Raw genomic sequence first — 17,412 nt, 5'->3', positions numbered from 1 at the left:
CGAGGAAGGGGAGGGGAGTGGAGGGGAGGGTCAGAAGTGGAGGGCTGGGGAGGAGCAGGCAGCTGACCAGAGAGTCAGGAAAATGGGGTGGACAGAGCGGGAGGGAGGATGAGAGTGGGCTTCTGGCTGAAGCTCCCGATAGCAGCCGAACAGGGTGGGAAAGGCCAGGATGGATGGTGCAGCGGCCCCCCCCACCTTCCACCAACCGGGCGTCAAGGAGGCCAGAGCGGCAGGGGCCAGTGAGCCCAGATCTGTCAGCATCCAGGGTCCCAGTTACTAACTTCCCAGGTATGGGTGGTCTAGGGATCCCAGGTTAGGCTCTGTGGACTTTTGTTTGAGAATGCATCACTGGAAGATAAAATCTGATTCCTAAGGGCCTTTTCCCACCTCAGAAACAGGTCACTTCCAGTGTGTCCACTGGGAAATCACAGCTGCCATCTCTGGAACACTCCTCTGGGCAGGAATGAGGGGCCTTCCACGGTCACCCCCTTTGAGCCTCAGAACAAAGGCTCCCTACAGCCCAGATGCAGAAGAGGGTAGTGACCTGAGGTCACACAGACCTAGAGGCCTGAGCTGGACTGGCATGAGCGCCCAGCACCTTGCCGTCTAAGAGGAAGGGAATGAAATTCTAGAATGTAGGAGGCTGTAGCTCAGGGGTGGGCCAGTGGGAGATAAGCCCCTTCCCTTGGAAAGGCAATACAGGGAAAGAATGGGGCCTCATCTGGGTCCTCCCCATCCGCTGTCGCTAGAATGAGGGGCTGGCCAGAGACCCAGAGCCACTTGGGTCTCACTTAGACCTCCTTAAATGTTCACAGCCGGAATTGCCAACCCACAAAGTCTGGGGCCGGGCAGGGCCTGAGGTGGGTCCAGACTCCCCAGACTGTGGAGGGAAGCCAGGGGCAGGGCAGGAGGGGACTGGAATGTTCTGGAACTTCTCTCACTCCTTTGCCACCCCTCCCCATTATCCCTCCCTAGCAGCCCTGCATTTGATTGGAAGCCACAGATGTTTTGCACCCACTGAGAGGTTTTATGATGGAAACCATTTTCAGATTGAAAGGGGGATGAAAATCGCTAATGGCTTTTCAAAGGCTCTGGGGAAAAAAAAAAAAAAACACGTTCAGGCAGTTTCTGGAAAGAAAGGGGAAAACCCACAAGGAAGAAGGTAATGAAATTCTTGGTGCCAAGGGAGGGGCTAGGCCCTTAGCTAAGGGGCTTTTCTGGCAGCCCCAGACCCCCTGCCCAGAGCACCCTCTCTCCCCCCACCTGGTCCCTGAGGCCCCCAGTTCGAGACAGCCTGTTCACTCCTAAGTGGTGCCGCTCAAATGTTCTCAGGGGAGCCCACCACATTTAGGCTTGCCAGACCCTCGACCGGCTCCCCAGTGTGTGGGGGGGGAGTGGCTGTAAGGGGATGGAGGGTGGCTGTGGGCTTCTGGCCCCAAGAAGCAATTCTGACGCATCCTTCTGCTGCTTGGTTGGGGGCAGGAGAAGTTGGACCCAAACTCTCCAGCTTTGTGTTGTGAAAAGAGCACCAGGTAGTTCGGGCTCGTGGAGCTCCCAACTCACTGAGGCTTCTGGCTCAGAGCAACCACAGTTCAGGAGCCGCCCCTATGGGCCCTGAGTGAGGGGTCTGTAATGTTATTACAATCCTCAAGCCACCATGCAGGAGGCCGTCTGTGGCCTGTTGCCCAGGTCCCTCTCTGGACCAGCCAGCACAGGTAGCCTGGCCTCTCTATCCTTGATCTGCCACTGACTGCTGTCTGGCCTAGGGCAGATCTCTCCTCTCTCTTTAGTTTTCTCATTTGTCAAATAGAAGGTGACCAGCAGCCTGATTTGCCTGGAGCTGAAGGGTTTCTAGAGCAAGGGAATGTCAGTGCTAAAACGGGCAAAGTCTTGGACAAACCAGGACTAGCTGGTCACCCTGGTTAAGCGACCAGGCTGGATTGGGAAATCTGATATTAAAGGAGCAAAGCTCCCAGCCTCCTCTACGTGCATCCATGTTCACAGGACAAGTCCCTTAGCTTAAGGGAGAGTCTCCTTCCTCCACCAGCGTCTCTGCGTATTCAGTCCCCGTGGCTCCACACCTGCCCAGGGACAACATCTCCCCAGTCCACTCCTGTCAAAGGCTCGCTGGAGGAGAAACTCCAGGAATTAACCAAAAGGAGGCGAGGGAATTGTTTCTGGGTTTCAGAATGTTCCATCCCCATCCCTTTGGGGTTGAAACTTTCTCCCCAGGCAGCTTCCCTAGGAATGTATTCAGGATGGGTGGCTCAGGGCTTATCACATTAGCCAAGTTCCCACCAAGTAGAACAAGACTCCACTTGCCCTTGATCTCAGTCTCGGGTCTGGGTTCCACTTTCCGGGGTGAGCTTGAGCTTAGTCTCACCCCCAGGGGACCAGGAAAGATTGAGAATGCATCATCTCTTTCAGAAGCTGGAAGATAGGGAGCAGGTGCAGGGTCTGGCTCAGGAGGGCAGAGAGAGATTCAGCACCGAGTCAGAGCAGAATGAGAGGGATGGAGGCCATGCTCCGTGTGTGGCCAGCTTTTTGGCAGTCCCTGCTGGTTTAAAGAGCCATGTGGAGTGGCAAAATCTCTCCTCCAATAATTTCTGCTCAACAGTACTCACGAGAAACACACATGTGTCAAGGCCTTCCAAGCTCCACATCTGATATTTGGGGTTTGGTGAAGCCAAGGGGAGGGGACCACCCAGTGTGTCTGGTGGGAGAGGGCAGGGTCAAACAGATGGATGGACCTACAGGGGAGGGAGAAGGACTGAGAACCCGAGACTTGGGGTTTGCTGGTCAGTAGCAACAACATCACCTGGGAGCTTATTAGAAGTTCTCAGGCCCTGAGCAGACCTACTAGAATCTGCATTTCAACCAGACCCTGGAGGATTGAGTACATTGAAGTTTGAGGTCTGTACCCCCGCACCCTCCCAGAGTCTCCGGTAGAGGATCCCATCCCAAGACAAGGCCCTTTCTCACCTGTCCCTGGCTGCTTTCCCAGGTCTGCCAGTTGCCACAAATGCTATCCCCGGTAGCCAGTCCGTTTCCTAGTCCTGCAGGGTTCATGCCACCAGGGCTGTGAGGGGAACGTCAGAAGCAGTGAGGGCAGCTGGGAAGGGGGAGCAGCCAGAGGTGGCTGAGCAGGTGCACACCTGGGCCACTGGGCCAAACAAACAGACCTGAGCTGCCCACGGGCTCCCAGCCAGGCTCTGCAAATGGCTCAGGTGTGAGGGGAGGGGCGGGGCCAATTGCTGCCCCGCCTTTCCCAGAGAGCGGCAGACCTCCAAGGGTCTTATTAGCAGACATCCCAATAGCACCCATGGCAGCCAGAGAGTTTATGGCCATTTTTATTAGCCCTGCCTCAAGGCTCCGCAGAGATGGAGTGGGCATTCTGCAATAGTTACCCCAGCATTGCAGGAGCATGACCGTGGACTTGGAGAGTAAGCAGGTATTTAAGGGAGGGAGAGAAAAGGTCTGGGCCTTGGGGGCTGTGCAGCCAATCCGGGAGGCATGGCAGATGCACGAACAATAAAACTTCATTACTTCCCACTTGAGATCTTTCCAGCAGGGATGACAGGGAGCAGAGCTGAGGCAGGCACTAGGCTAAAAAGATTACAGGGGGTGTGTTTAACCTACTTGCAAGAAGGAACTATTTCCCAGCCCCCCACAAGCTCCGTTTCCATGCAAACAATGGTTACACAAATGAAAAGGATCTCTCCTCTCTTCATTAAAGCAAAGCCTCAAAGGACCAATCGCTACCTGAAACTTCTCCACTAGCCCAGAATGAGACACTGTGTATATAAATGAAGACATCTGAATTACAAAATGCTTTTTAAATAGGGTAGATTATAAAAGTTTGGTCCTGACAAGTCTTCTTATTTAATTGTTGAATTTTGGCAAAAGATGTGAAGCCACACGCTTCTTTCTTCCCTCCATCCCTTCCTCCTTCCTTTCTGGGTCCAGATCAGAGATGGTCTCAGTCTCACTGAGTTTGGGCTTGATCCTCCAGTGGATGGAAGCCCAGGGAAGGTTCAAAGTTGGGAAAGGACCCTCCAGATCACACTGTGATAAGATCACTCTGGCAGCAAGGTAGGGAGGGGATAACCTAGAGGGGCCTCCAGCAGGGAGAGGTGGCAAGAAGAAATACAGGTGGAGAGGTTGCGGGCAGAACAGAATGGGCAGAGGGGAGAGAAGGAAAAGAGCAGGTGTCTGTCACCTATCCTGCAACCTCCTCTCTTCTGAGAGAAGATTAGAAGGAAAGAGGGTCAGAAGCATCTACACAAATGCCATGCATACTTTTCTCATAGAGGAAATCACTTTACCTGAAACCCTAGGAAACGTGATCTACAGGAACAGAAAGCAGATCAGTGGTTGCCTGGGGTTGGGGTGCCAGGGGATTCCAAATGGACACCAGGAAACTTGGGGCGGGGGGGGTGACAGATATGTTCACTAGCTTGATTGTGGCAATGGGTTTCAATGGTGTCTCCATATGTCAAAAGCCATCAAATGTGTAAACTTTGTGTACAGTTTATTGTTTGTCAATCATACCTCAATAAAGTTTAAACAACAAAAAAAATTTTTTAAGAGGCGAGGATCCCAGGAGACCCATATGTAATAGAGGTGCCATCAGACCTAACACATTGCGCTAGCCCTAAGACTTGGTAGGATGAGACTGATGTTCGTCATGATGACCTTGATCCTAGGACAACTTAACTGATGTCCAGCCAACCTCTTCCAAGAAGTGGGGAGACATATAGGCAGACTGGATAGAAAGGATGTTTTGTAGTGTTACAGTGTTGCTATTGAAAAGTGTTGCCCTGTCTTCTTGGCTACATACTCGACACTTCAGACAGTGCCTGGTGTCTCCTCTGGCACTTAATAGTTTGTTTAAAAATGTAATTGTGTAACGGTGTAGGGGGAAGATTCGGACAAGCGCCTACCGCACACCGGGCTCTGTTCTGAGTGCACTTGTCTTGTTCATTCATTTAGGCTTCTGATATCCGCACATGTCACTCACTGGATCACCTGATTCCCTAACGATACAGCAAGGGAAACTCAAAGATGCATCTGTGTCCTCCCTGTCCTGCCCCCTATTCCCAAGTCCACCACCTCCATTCTGTGCGAATCTAGGACTCTTCCCAATGGAGAGACAAAGCCACGGAAGGAGAGGTGAGCGGAGGCTATGAAGTCGGGTCAGGTGTGGAGAATGTGAACACAACTCGCTCAGGGGACTGCAGTCCGCGGAATTAAGGGGGCCCACCAGAAGCTGGAGGAAGGGAATTTAGGAAAATAAAAGGCCATCCTGTTTCTCTCAGCAGGGAGGAAGCAGATGGCTCTCATTACCTGGATAGTGGTGGGGCTCAGAATAGAAATACGCTCTAGAGCAGTGGAGGCGAATTCCGGTACCAGAGCGCTCAAACTCACCTGCCAGTTGGTGAAGGAAGATCCCAGGAGCTGATGCCTGGGCAAAGGCACGGGGGCAGGCACCAAGTCCTTGGCATCTCTGTATTGGCCCCTCACCCCCAAGACTCAGCATGGGGCATGGCGCAGAGTAGGCCTACACACTTGTGCTGGCCCTGAGCCTGGCAGAAGCCCCAATGACCAGCCCTTGCACGGCCTAACCTGAGCCACGGGGGCCATGGGGACAACCAGAGGCGCCCCCCCACTATCTCTGTGTCCAGTTTTTCAAAAACACAATTACATGCCCTTCAGAGCCTCTGTCAGTGTGGGTAAGCTCCAACCACTAAACTGCACTACACTGATTTTGCCAGAAACCTTTGCAGTTATTAATAGTTTATTGATCGGAGCCTATTGCTGATGAGAGTTGCTCTTCTTGCCCCAGCCCCCTCAGGGCCCGGCTATCTGTGCAAGGCCTTTTATCCAGCATGCAGTTCAACGCCACTCAGATCTAGGGAGAGATCTTGGGGCCACTTGATCTACTTTAGAAAGCTAGCACTGAGCGCACAAGGTCAGATGAGGTGTTTGGTCCAAAGCAAAGCCGTGCCCTGGAAACTGTTGGGTCTGCAGGTAAGAATGAGACCCTGCACCTGCTTTCCGGCACAGAGGGAGACAGCATTCTCCGTGCTCACTCCACGGCCTCCTGGAAGGTTGCTGCCCATGTACTGAATGTTGACGAGTACCTACCATGATGGCAAGCACCATGCATGGTCGTGGGACATGCCGGTAAACCAGACAGGGGCAGACCCGCCTTCCCAGAGCTTACGGGGTGTGGCAGGGGAGGAGGGTGTTCGAGAGTCACGGACATAAGTCATCAAGTAACAGTTTAGACAAGTACTGCTCTATCAGTTCGCTATTGCTGCATAATGAGCCATCCCAAACCTGGATGGCTTAAAGCAATGTCCATGAATTATTGCTCATGAGTCTAGGGGTTGGCTAGGCTCACTCTTGCGTTTGACCTTGACTGGCATGGCTGGGCCAGCTGGGGCCTCTCTCCATGTCTGTGTGCTCTTGTCCATATCAGAGGCTTGTTCTCAGGGAGGAAGCAGGAGTGAGGGGGGGAGAGAGTGGCAGGGGGGTACAGAGAGAGAGAGAGAGTTCTTTTGAGACTTCGGCTTGGAATTTGCACACCATCACTCTTACACATCCTATTGGTCAAAACAAGTCACAAGGCCAAGAATGGGAAAGAGATTCCACCCTTAGATGGGAGGAACTGTAAGGCAATTGCCAGGGGCATGGACGCAGGGAGGCTGTCAAGCAGGGCCATTCATGCCATCCAACCACGACACTCACCTGGTCCTGAGAAAGTGACCAATCCTTTGTAACTTGAAGGATGCAGCCAGGGGAAGAGAACACAGCATTCCCTGGAACAGAATGTTGCAAGCAAAAGTGCTGAATCAAGGCACTGGGCTAAATGCAACCTGTGTCACCTCTGAGGTGTCCTGGATGGGATTCTGGAACAGAAGAGGAACATTAGTGGAAAGACTGGGGAAATCCAGAAAAAGTCTAGACTTGAGTTACTAGTGATGTATCAACATTGGCTTCTTCGTCTGACAACTGTACCACGGTCGTGTAAGACATTCATGAGGGAAGTTGGGTGAGGGATGTATGGGAATGCTCTATTCTCTGTGCAACTTCTCTGTAAATCTAAAACGATTCCAAAATTAAGTTTATCTTTTAAGAAGGCATTTGGCAATGAGAGGAATGGAAAGAACACCGTTGTAGCTGGAGGAGGGCAAGGCTAAGAGGCGCTGGAGATGTGGCAGGAGCAACCAGGTTGGCCAAGATAAGGACTCCGGTCTTAATCTTTAAGAACAGAGAGAAGTCTCTACAGGGCTTTAGTAGGGAAGTGCCATCAATTCTATTTGCATCTAAAAAGATCTGGGTTCTACCTGCAGGATGGATCCAGAGGGAGATTAGCAGGGACAGGAAAACCAGTTAACATTCTGCCCACATTCCAAGTGAGAAAAGGTGGGGGGGGGGATGGATATAGTGCGGGATGCATTTGGGAGGTTGGAGCACCCAGGACTTGGCCACTGAGTGTGGTCGGGGAGATGGAGCATGGTGCCCACGAGAGGGTCTGGGACCATTGGTGGAGCTAGGGAGCCCAGTGAAGGAACACCTGAGTCTGTACAGAGTCCTAAGCGGGGAAGTCGTCTTCTTCACAAGTCACCAATCCAAGTGTCCCCTGAACCACCTTCTATCACCTGCACTGTGTCACCTACAGGAGTCACCCAAACATACTGCTTATGTTACTGTCCCCTGAGCATGTCATCAGTGTAGCAATGGCCTAAACATGCAATCTGTGTTGCTGTCATCTAAACACCTCTGCATTTATCACCCACATGGCAGTTACCTGCGCGTTTCCACCTGGGCGCCAACCCTGTCACCATTACCTCATTACATCACCTGGGTGGCTGCCAGCTACACGTGTCTCCTGAGCCTGTTTCTGTAGGGGTATGTCGCCTGCGCACATGTCACCTGCACAACTCACTTACTGTATGACTGATACCTACGAGTGTCACCTAAATATGTCACTCTAGGCGACCGTCACTCAGCAACAGTGCCCGGGAGAGAGGCTGTTTTTCCAGCCTAGCTGAGTTACAAGCAAACAGAATAGCTCCCAAGGGGAGCCAGTCCCCTGCTGTTCCCACTGACAGCGTGCTCCCCTGAGGGTGGGGAAGGGAGGAAAGCAGCCTCTTCCCCACAGTTTCCCTGATGAAAATCTCCTGTTCTCCCAGTCCTTTTACGACAGTCGGTAGACCAGATGTCAGCCTCTGCATATTCTATGTAAATGAAGGTGTTTGCTTATGCTAATGTGTGTTGGCTCTGTTCTGAGCCAGCAGCGGGTAGAACGCAGGCTGAGAGCCCAGGTGTGGGGAGTACTGAGTCAGGAGGGAGGTGGGGGGCACTGAGTCAGGAGGGAAGTGGGGGGCACCGAGTCAGGAGGGAACGGAGCTGGGAGACAAAGCAGGGGGCAGTGGACATGAGAGGAGAGAGTGAATCTGAGGTTGGAGAGCACAGCAGAAGCTGATGGGAGTGAGTGTTTTAGGTGAGTAGAGAGCCAACGTGTCCATGAGGAGGTGGGAACAGAGAGCTAGATCCAAGGAACCTCCCTCCTCGGGGGCGCAGGGCTTGACCCACACCCAGAGCCTGCGCCTTTCACTGCCGCCCTCTCCTTCCCCTACCGTGCTCTCTGATCGGACTAAAGGGCCGGTGTGGTGGACAGGGCTTCATGACCGTGACTATGACCGTGAGCTTCTTCCTGTTTTGTGCTGTGGTGTTACAACCAGAGACCCAAACACAGAGACCCCACTGCCTCTAAGTTGTGGCCAGAAGAGGCTCCCCTTTGGCAACATGATTAGGCACAGAGAAGGCTGGAACTTGCCAGAGGACCCAGAGATTTCCCTGATGCAGCAGTGGTCTAGCCCCCATCCCTCCAGGCCACAGCTCCTTGCTGAGGACCCCAGGCAGAACCAGCTGCTCCCTGCTTTGTGCTCGGAAAGGCCCACCCTTAAGGATGGGAGGTGTTGATCCGCTGGGACGGGGGCTCCTTGGAGATGAGAAGTTTCCTGTTTCTTCTCAATCCCCCAAGGCTGGACCCAAAGGGACAGCAAGGCAGTTGCCTAAAGAGGAATTTAAATTCCCATCCTGGCTCTTATTAGCCATATTGGTGGGGGTGGGCGGGGGGACATCTGTGCCCCCTCTAGAGCCTCAGTTTCCATGTTTACGAGGTGGGCATAGTGATCCTATGCGGAGGGCAGAATGAGGTGACGCGCTAGGGCACAGTTTTGAGCCTGTGCCACATGTCAGATGCCCCGGTCATACCCGGGGTCCTCTAGGCGCAGGCACCGTTTACCATCCGCAGCTCAAGAAACTGAAAGGAGCACAGATATAACTCCGGTTGGACACACAGCCCCCACACCCTCACCTCCTGGAGCGTCGCACACAGGGTCTGGGATACAGTCGGTGCTCCATAAATGTTGCTGCCCCTCCCCCTCCCAGCATAGCACAGGAGCACGTAGTCGATCCAGGATCGTCTGTTGAACAGAGGCTGAACGGTGGGGCTTGGAGGTTGTTTTCGGGGTGATGGGGGACTGCGCTTTCCAGGGCCCTATGATGGGCCTTCATCCTGCCCCCCTGCTTCCCCCCAGGCTGCCCGAGGTCCGCATCTCAGACAATGGTCCCTATGAATGCCACGTGGGCATCTACGACCGCGCCACAAGAGAGAAGGTGGTCCTGGCATCGGGCAACATCTTCCTCAACGTCATGGGTGAGTGCAGGGCCCCTGGCCCCAGAGTCCCAGCGAGGAGCTGCATGCATGCGCGTGCGCCCTGCACAGAGGGGCTGTCTTGGGAACCACCTGCCAAAACGTCTGCTGGGAGGCCGTGAACCCTCTTCTTTCCCACTCTTGCCTTCAAGGAGCGAGGAGCCTGGCCCTGCCGAGGTAGGACAGTTGTGGCCTTACCACCCAAGGGTTTCCTCCCAGGAAGCCCTTCTCCCAGGAGGCCCTCCTCCTCCCAGGACAAGGCAGGGCCGGGCCTTGTCCCTGGATCCTCATGGCCTGGGCACTTTGAAGGGGCTCTGACACCTTGACTGGGACAAATGAGGAGCTGACAGCAGAATGAGGGCTTCCCAGGGGAGCAGCAGACCTCAGTGTCCACTTCTGTAAGGCAGGGGTGGGATGCAGGACCCCCAGCTCTGGGCCCTGTGACCCAGTGAGGACACAGGGAGGGAGCACCTTTCCAGGCTGAAGCCAAGAGCCACGTTCATAGAAGTGCCCGTGGGAACAGTGCAGTGGGGGAGGGTCCCCCCCTGGGGGCAGGATAATCTGGGAGCCTCCCTGGGGGAGGTGATGCATATGGGCTGCAGAGAGTGATTCTGACCCTGAATCTCCCCCGGCCTTTCCTGGGGCATGGAAGCATCGAGTGATCAGTAAGAACGTGCACTGGACTCGGTGTCAGAGCGTCCTGGGTCTGACCCTGTATCTGTGCCTCCGTTTCTCCATCGGCAAGATGAGGATAGTAATGCTGGCTGGCTGTGTCCCCACCCTGGCCTCAGTTTCTCCATTTGTCAAACAAAGGCCTTGCTCCCAGAGGTCTCAGCAGCCTCTGGCACTGCTGACGTTCTCCTCAGGCATGTTCTCCGATTCTGCTGCCAGAATTCTAGGGACTTGGCCCCGACTCCAGCGTTCTCTGATTTTCTTATCGAATGATATTTACCAGGGAAACAAAGTTTGTCATAGTCAGGCAATCAATGCAAGCATAAAGGCCCTGATGAAAGCCACCGCTTCTAGGGAAATTGAAAACCTCCAAAGGCCAGACCTCCAGAGGGACACTGATTCCCGCAGTGGCAGCACATGGTGCGTTCTGGCTTCGTGGCTTCCTGGGGGATGGGCCGTGGCGGGGAGGTGACTGTGCCAGGAAGACCTCCCTCCCTTCACTGAAGGAGGCTTGTTGGTGCCCGGCCCTGGGCTAGTGAGCCCAGGGAATCTGGTGAAGAACAAAACTCAGTGTGCACCATTGAGGGGCTCCCAGTCTGATGAGGGACATGTACGTAATCATCCATCCATCAGATATTTCTTGAGCACCTACTATGCGCTAGGTAATGGACATACTCCTTCAATAGGACAAGGTCCTTGGGGAGTTGTATCCTGTGCATGAGCCAAGCATAAAACACACATAGATGCCTAAGAGAGAACTGTGGACAGTGCCAAATCCTGGGCAGAAAATCAGGCAGGTGATAGGATAGAGTGGCTGCAGGTGGGGTGGCAGCTAGTTTAGGGGGAGGACCCAAGGAGAGTCCCTTGGAGGCTTCTGGCTGTGCTTTCCATGTTATGTCATTCAGTCCTCACAACCCACCCGAGGGTAGGCACTAGTATTATTGGTCCCATTCTGCAGACACAGATATGGAGGGACAGAGAAAGCAAGCAGCCTACCTAAGGTCACACAGCCAGGATCACAAAACCGTCCTGTGATGGCAGTCCAGTGTTGGGGCTGGAAGCCAGGCATCTTGCCTCTCACACCGGCTATTGCACCCCTGGAAACAGTAGAGACACTCCAGCTGAGGCTTCTCTCTATGTGAGCAAGGACAGGGTCCTCAAAAGCCCCCTCCTCCAGGAGGCCCGCACTTCTCCTTAATTCACCAAAGCTCCCTGAGCAGGTTACTCTCCCTCCATGGCCTGTCTTCTCCTCCATACACCAGGAGGACGTGTAACCAGATGCTCCTAAGCCCTCCTAGCTCTGACATCTGTTAAGTCCATTATCCCACCTGCTAAGCAAGGAACCTAAGGTGCAGAGAGACCTTATGGGACAGACCAGAACTGCTCGGCTGGCCTGATGGTCCTGGCTGAGCAAGGCAGTGTGCTCCTGGCAGGTCTGGCTTCTCTCTCCGCCCGTGGCACGGCTGGCGGAGACTTTTCTCCTCCGATCTCGCTGTCTGGGCAGCAAGGAACTGTGAACCTCTGGGCTCCTCCCGACAGAAGGTAACAGCCATGTGGGATGGGGCAGACAGCTGATGAGATCCCAGTTACTGAGCAGGAGGCTGAGGCTGTTGGGGAGACCGGGGAGGGGCAGACCCCCCAGTGGCCCCAGACTCTGACCTCTGGAAATTCAGGGTGTCCATGGGCAGGATTCTTACTGAAATAGCACTCACCTTGGTCAATCCTCTGACGGACCCACTGCATAGAGGTCATTGTGCTTGCTGTTGGTGGTCCTGGCCCAGCTGTCTCCTGATGGGGCAGGTCCCCCCATGCTCACTAAGGCTGCAGCTGAGCCGACAACACAGCCACTGTCCGTCCCCAGGCTGTGCCTACAGTGCATGAGCTTCTGGCTTCGTGTGCATTATGTTGTGGAATCCTGGCGACAGCCCTGTGAGCCAGGAGATGTTATAATCCCTGTTATACAACATTAGGACACACAGGTTTTAGGCTGAATCCCAGATCCATCATTGTGTTCATTAGCCTCTCTGGGCCTCAGTTCTCCATCTATAAAATAGGGACAAGGGTGGCTACCCCCTAGAGTAGTTGTAAGGTTTTTTTTTTTTTTTTTAATTTAAATAAAGTTTGCAGGACTCCTGGGTGGCTCAGTTGGTTAGGTGTCCGACTCAGAGCTTTGGCTCAGGTCATGATCTCAGGGTTGTGGGAGCCTCGAATCCAGCTCTGTGCTCAGCAGTGAGTCTGCTGGAGATTCTCTCCCTCTGCCCCACCCCCTTGCACTCTCTCTCTCTAAAATAATAAATAAATAAACCTTTAACTGAATGAATGAACGAATGAATGATATTTGCAAAGCTCCTAGCCCAGATGAGGCGGCCAAGAGGTTCCATAGGCTGAGACCGCACTGTACCTGTCACCCAGACCCAGGCTCGGAGAAGGAAGCGGCTCGGGCAAGGTGGGGCCATTCAGTGAGATGATCTCCAGGACAGAGGGCCCTGAGCCCAGCGCCCGGCACCTTCTGAGTGCTCAGTAAATGGTATCTCTCACGACAAATACGGATCATGTCGGTTACACATCGGGCTCAATTAGAAAGACTTGAAAATTGGGTGACTCTGCCTTCCCCTCCCTGACCCACCCCTTTAAATATATTTCAGGGCAGGTGTCAAGCACTACAGTCAGCTCCTTGCCTTGGCCGGTGACATGGCACAGATAGACCCTCGTCATACACACGCACTCACGCACGCACGCGCGCTCACCAACACCCTCCCTCCAAGCGAGTGGAGGCCATTGAAAGCTGGGGTCTCCTTTGAGCGACAACGGACCCTAAGGACCATGGCCACCAACAGTGGGGCAAGATAGCCCTCTCCTCGATTTGGGGGCCAAGGGAAGCTTCCTAGGACGGTGGGGGGAAGAGAGACGAGGAGCAGGGCCCGTCCCACGGCCCCGCACGCATCCCAAGCACAGAGCAATTGTGCGGGAGAGGCTAGCCTCCCGTCTTCCGCCACTGCATCTGCATCCAGCACATTCTACCGTGCTGTTTCCACGGGCCTCAGGGTGCAGATCAAAATGTGAGAGCGGCTGTAATTTCACGCCTGTAACATCCCCGCTATGTGGTGGGAAAAGACATTTGGGAGCCCCGTGGGTGACACCGAGGGTTTGTGCCCCCATAGTCATTAAAACGTTTTTATCCGAGCTGCAGATAAATTGTAAGCCAATTTGAAAGCTACGTGCTGGGCTCCAGGAACGCATTATACACAGTCACGGAAGGATTGCAGAGGCTCTTCTTGGGGGTGCAGGTTATGCGGGGAGCATGTTAAGGGTGAGATGTTACAATCAATTAAATGTGAGCCCAGACACCCCCACCCCTACCCACGCCGAAAGACGCTGCTCTCCTGGTTCCGCCGGAAGACCAAGAGGCAAGGTGTCTCTGCCATCCTCTCCATACAGACCTGCCACCGAGGGGGCCCTTTCAACCCACAGCGAATAATCAAGGCCACTTTCCATCAAGCACAGGCTGTGTGGCTGGCCCTGTGCACGGAGCGTCCGGCGCACTGTTGATCATACGACCTTCACGAGTGTCCCCCGAGATATAGGCCCCGTCATCCTATTTCACAGATGAGAGAAGGGGGTTTAAGGGTTTAAGGGGCTCCCCCACGTGAGAGCTGGGGGGCCCCCCAGGTCTGCCCAAGCCCAGAGCTTGTGCACCTAATAGTATCTCTGAGCTCCCAAGGGACACGTCTCCACCTTTGACACAAAAGCTATTAGGACTGCAAAGGTCAAGCGAGCATGGGGTCGAGGGGGACCTGTGCAGAGCTGAGACAGCGGGGACCTCCGTGAGACCGAGCCCCAACCAGGAACACTTGGCACTCAAAAATTCAGACGGTTCCTGTGCCCCAGGCCCCATGGGGCTGCTCATCCACTTCGACCCCAGGCCCCTCACTATTCAAACCCTCTGAAAGGAGCACCTGCCTTGGGGTCCAGCAGACCTGAGTCCAAATCCAGGTCAGTGTCCGCTTGTGACATGGACGGTCCAGTACCGAACTTTTTTCCTAGTAAAAACAACATCAGAATAGTTTTCTGTTAAAATGGATTAGAAGGTCACTTGGATGTCCACACGCAGGCATTCTGAATCTCATTCATTCATTCATCCGTCCTTCATTTGTTCATTTATGCAACAGACATTTATTGAGCATCTAGTACATTCCAGGCGCTGTTGTAGGTACTGGAATTCAGCTTCAGTAATGAGCCAGACAAAATTCCTCGCCCTCCTGGACTGGACCGTGCAGGAAGGGAGGCAGACCTGAAGAAGGAGACCGCTGGTGCCCGTGGATGTCAGAGGGTGGTCGAGCGAAGCAGAAGCAAGCACAGCCTGGGGCAAGGCGGGTATTTTAAACAGGGTGCTCAGCAAGGCCCCTCCGAGAAGGTGAGGCCTGAGTGCGTGGACTTGAGGTCTTCATGCACCTGATCCCACACTGCCTGACTCGGCATCTGCCCGGGGCCAAGCACAGTTCCAGGTGCTGAGGATGCAGTGCAGAACGAGGAAAGTCTTCGCCTCGTGGAGTTTAGGTGCCATCGAGGGAGATGTCCAGCTCACGGTACGGATGCAGAAGCCCAGGCTGACCCCGGCGCCGGATGCTCCAGGATGCCAGTAACAAAGGATCACTCTGGGGGGCTGAAAGTCACAGAAATATATTCCCTCATAGTTCTGGAGGCCAGAAATCTGAAATCGAGGTGTCGGCAGGGCCACGCTCCCTCTGAAAGCTCTAGGGAAGGATCCTTCCTTGCCTCTTCCAGCTCCTGGTGGTGGCCGGTGGTCCTTGGCCTTCCTTGGCTTGTAGATACATCCCTCCAGCCTCTGCCTCTGTCCTCACGGGGCAGCCTCCCTCTGTGGGTCTGGGTCTCTGTGTCCACATCTCCCTCTTCTAAGGACACCAGGCATTGGACGAAAGCACACCCTCATCCAGTACGACCTCATCTGAACTTGGTCACATGTACGAAGACCCTTTTTCCAAATAAGATCACATTCACAGGTGCTGGGGGTTAGGACTTCAACACGTCTTTCTCTGAGGCACATTTTGAACCCACAACCGTCGCTGAGCCAAGAAATAGCATCAGAGGAGGATTGACATCTGACTCCCAAGCACGTGCGGTACCCTTCACTGAGCATTTACTAATATGCCATGCACTGGGCTAAGGTCTTCATAAACTAACTTATCCCATAATGTCAAAAGCTCTGTGAGATGGGTACTGCCATTTCTTTGCCAGATGAGGAAACTGATAGGTACGTCTCTTGCCTAAGACACCCAGCCAGCCAGTGGTAGAGCAAAGGCAAAGACATCCTACCCACGTACCCATTCTGCTCTTCTAGAAGTCATAACATACTAACAAGCACTAATAAAATGTTCTATTTTGGGATCCCTATGTCTCTTCTGAAGGCTTTCAAGTGACGGTGGCCAACTAAAGGTAGAATTTTGGAACCCAAGGCCATAATGGCACCAAACCACACCAAATGCTTTCAAAACCTGGGGCCAGGTGACACAGGGTCCCCCTGTAGAGAACAGTTGTTAATCAACTTTGCATAGCACACTTTTTATTTTTTTCAGTATGTTTTACTGAATTTTTATTAAGTGCATCTGGTGCTTTTTTTCAAAACTGTTTTATTGAGCTATAATTCATATAACGTATAATTCACTCATTTAAAGCATATAATTTAATGGTTTTTAGCCTACTCACAGAGTTGTGCAAACACTTTTAGTTGTGCAACCAATTTTAGAAGATTTTTTTAAATCTATACCCATTATAATGACTCCCCATCCCATACCCCTTGCCCCAGGCTAAAGTAATCACCAATATAATTTCCTTTTTTTTTTTTTTTATTAGAGAGAGAGGGCACATGAGTGGTGGGGAGGGGCAGAGGGAGAAAGAGAGAGAGAGAGAGAATCCCAAGCAGGCTCCCCACTGAGTGCAGCAGAGCCCAATGCAGGGCTCCATCCCACAACCCTGAGATCATGACCTGAGCCCAAATCAGAGTCGAACGCCCAGGCAACCCTTACCAATCTACTTTCTAGCTCTATGGATTGGCCCAGACATTTCATATAAATGGGATCATACAATACGTGGTCTTTGTCACTCTTGCACACCTCAATCCCTCATTCTTTTTTATGGCTGAGTGATATTCCATCGTATGATATATGACATTTCTTTTATACAGTCACTAGTTGAAGGACATCTCCACTTTTCGGCTGTTATGAAAAATGCTCCTGTGATTGTTCACAGACAGGTTTTTGTGTAACCGTATGGTTTCAGTTCTCTTGGGTGCATACCCGGGAGTGGAATTGCTGAACCAAATCGTAACTCTTGAGTTTAACCTTTTGACTTCCAAGCAGCTGTGCCATTTTACTTATGCTCCAGCGCCGTGGGGGTCCCCATCTCTCCAGATCCTCACCAGCTCCCACTACCTGCCTTGTTGATTACAGCCGTCCTGGTGGACGTGAAGTGGTTCTCATTGAGGTTTTGATTTGTGTTTCTCTAACGACTAATGATGTTGATCATCTTTTCATGTGCTTTGTAGCCATTTGGATACCTTCTCTGCAGAAATACCTTCAGATCGTGGGCGCATTTCAACTAGGTTATTTGTCTTTTCATCATTAAGCTGTGCGCTTTCTTTATTTCAGATACAAGGGTCTTATCAGATGTAACATTTGCATATCTTTTCCCCTTTCGTGAATTATCTTTTCCCTTTCTTACTGATGTCCTTTGAAGGATGAAAGGGTTTCCTCTGGACGAAGTTCACTCCATCTATTTATTCTCGGTTGCTTGTGCTTTTAGTGTCCTAGCTGAGAAGGCTTTGCCTAACCCAAGGTCACAATTTACTCCTGTTTTTCTTCTAAGAGTTTTAATAGTTTAAAACTCTTACATTTAGCTTTATGATTTCTTTCTTTCTTTCCTTCTTTCTTTCTTTCTTTCTTTCTTTCTTTCTTTCTTTCTTTCTTTCTTTCTTTCTTTCTTTCTTTCTTTCT

At 52.6% G+C, this 17,412-nt stretch overlaps 1 protein-coding gene across 1 annotated transcript in view; it reads left to right on the top strand.

Moving 5' to 3' along the window:
* The window catches only part of IGSF21 (immunoglobin superfamily member 21), a 236,972-nt gene that overhangs the window by 190,461 nt on the left and 29,099 nt on the right, over window positions 1-17,412 (top strand). Inside the window, exon 4 of the mRNA XM_035020234.1 lies at window positions 9,615-9,733. Within this exon, the coding sequence (XP_034876125.1) occupies window positions 9,615-9,733 (119 nt within the window). The remainder of the gene's footprint in view (window positions 1-9,614; window positions 9,734-17,412) is intronic.

Source organism: Mirounga leonina, unplaced genomic scaffold (genome assembly GCF_011800145.1).
Source record: "Mirounga leonina isolate KUSES-001 unplaced genomic scaffold, KU_Mleo_1.0 Mir_173, whole genome shotgun sequence".
NCBI lineage: Eukaryota > Metazoa > Chordata > Mammalia > Carnivora > Phocidae > Mirounga > Mirounga leonina.
Note: the sequence above shows the minus strand (reverse complement) of the source record. Positions and strands in the feature narration are given on the sequence as shown.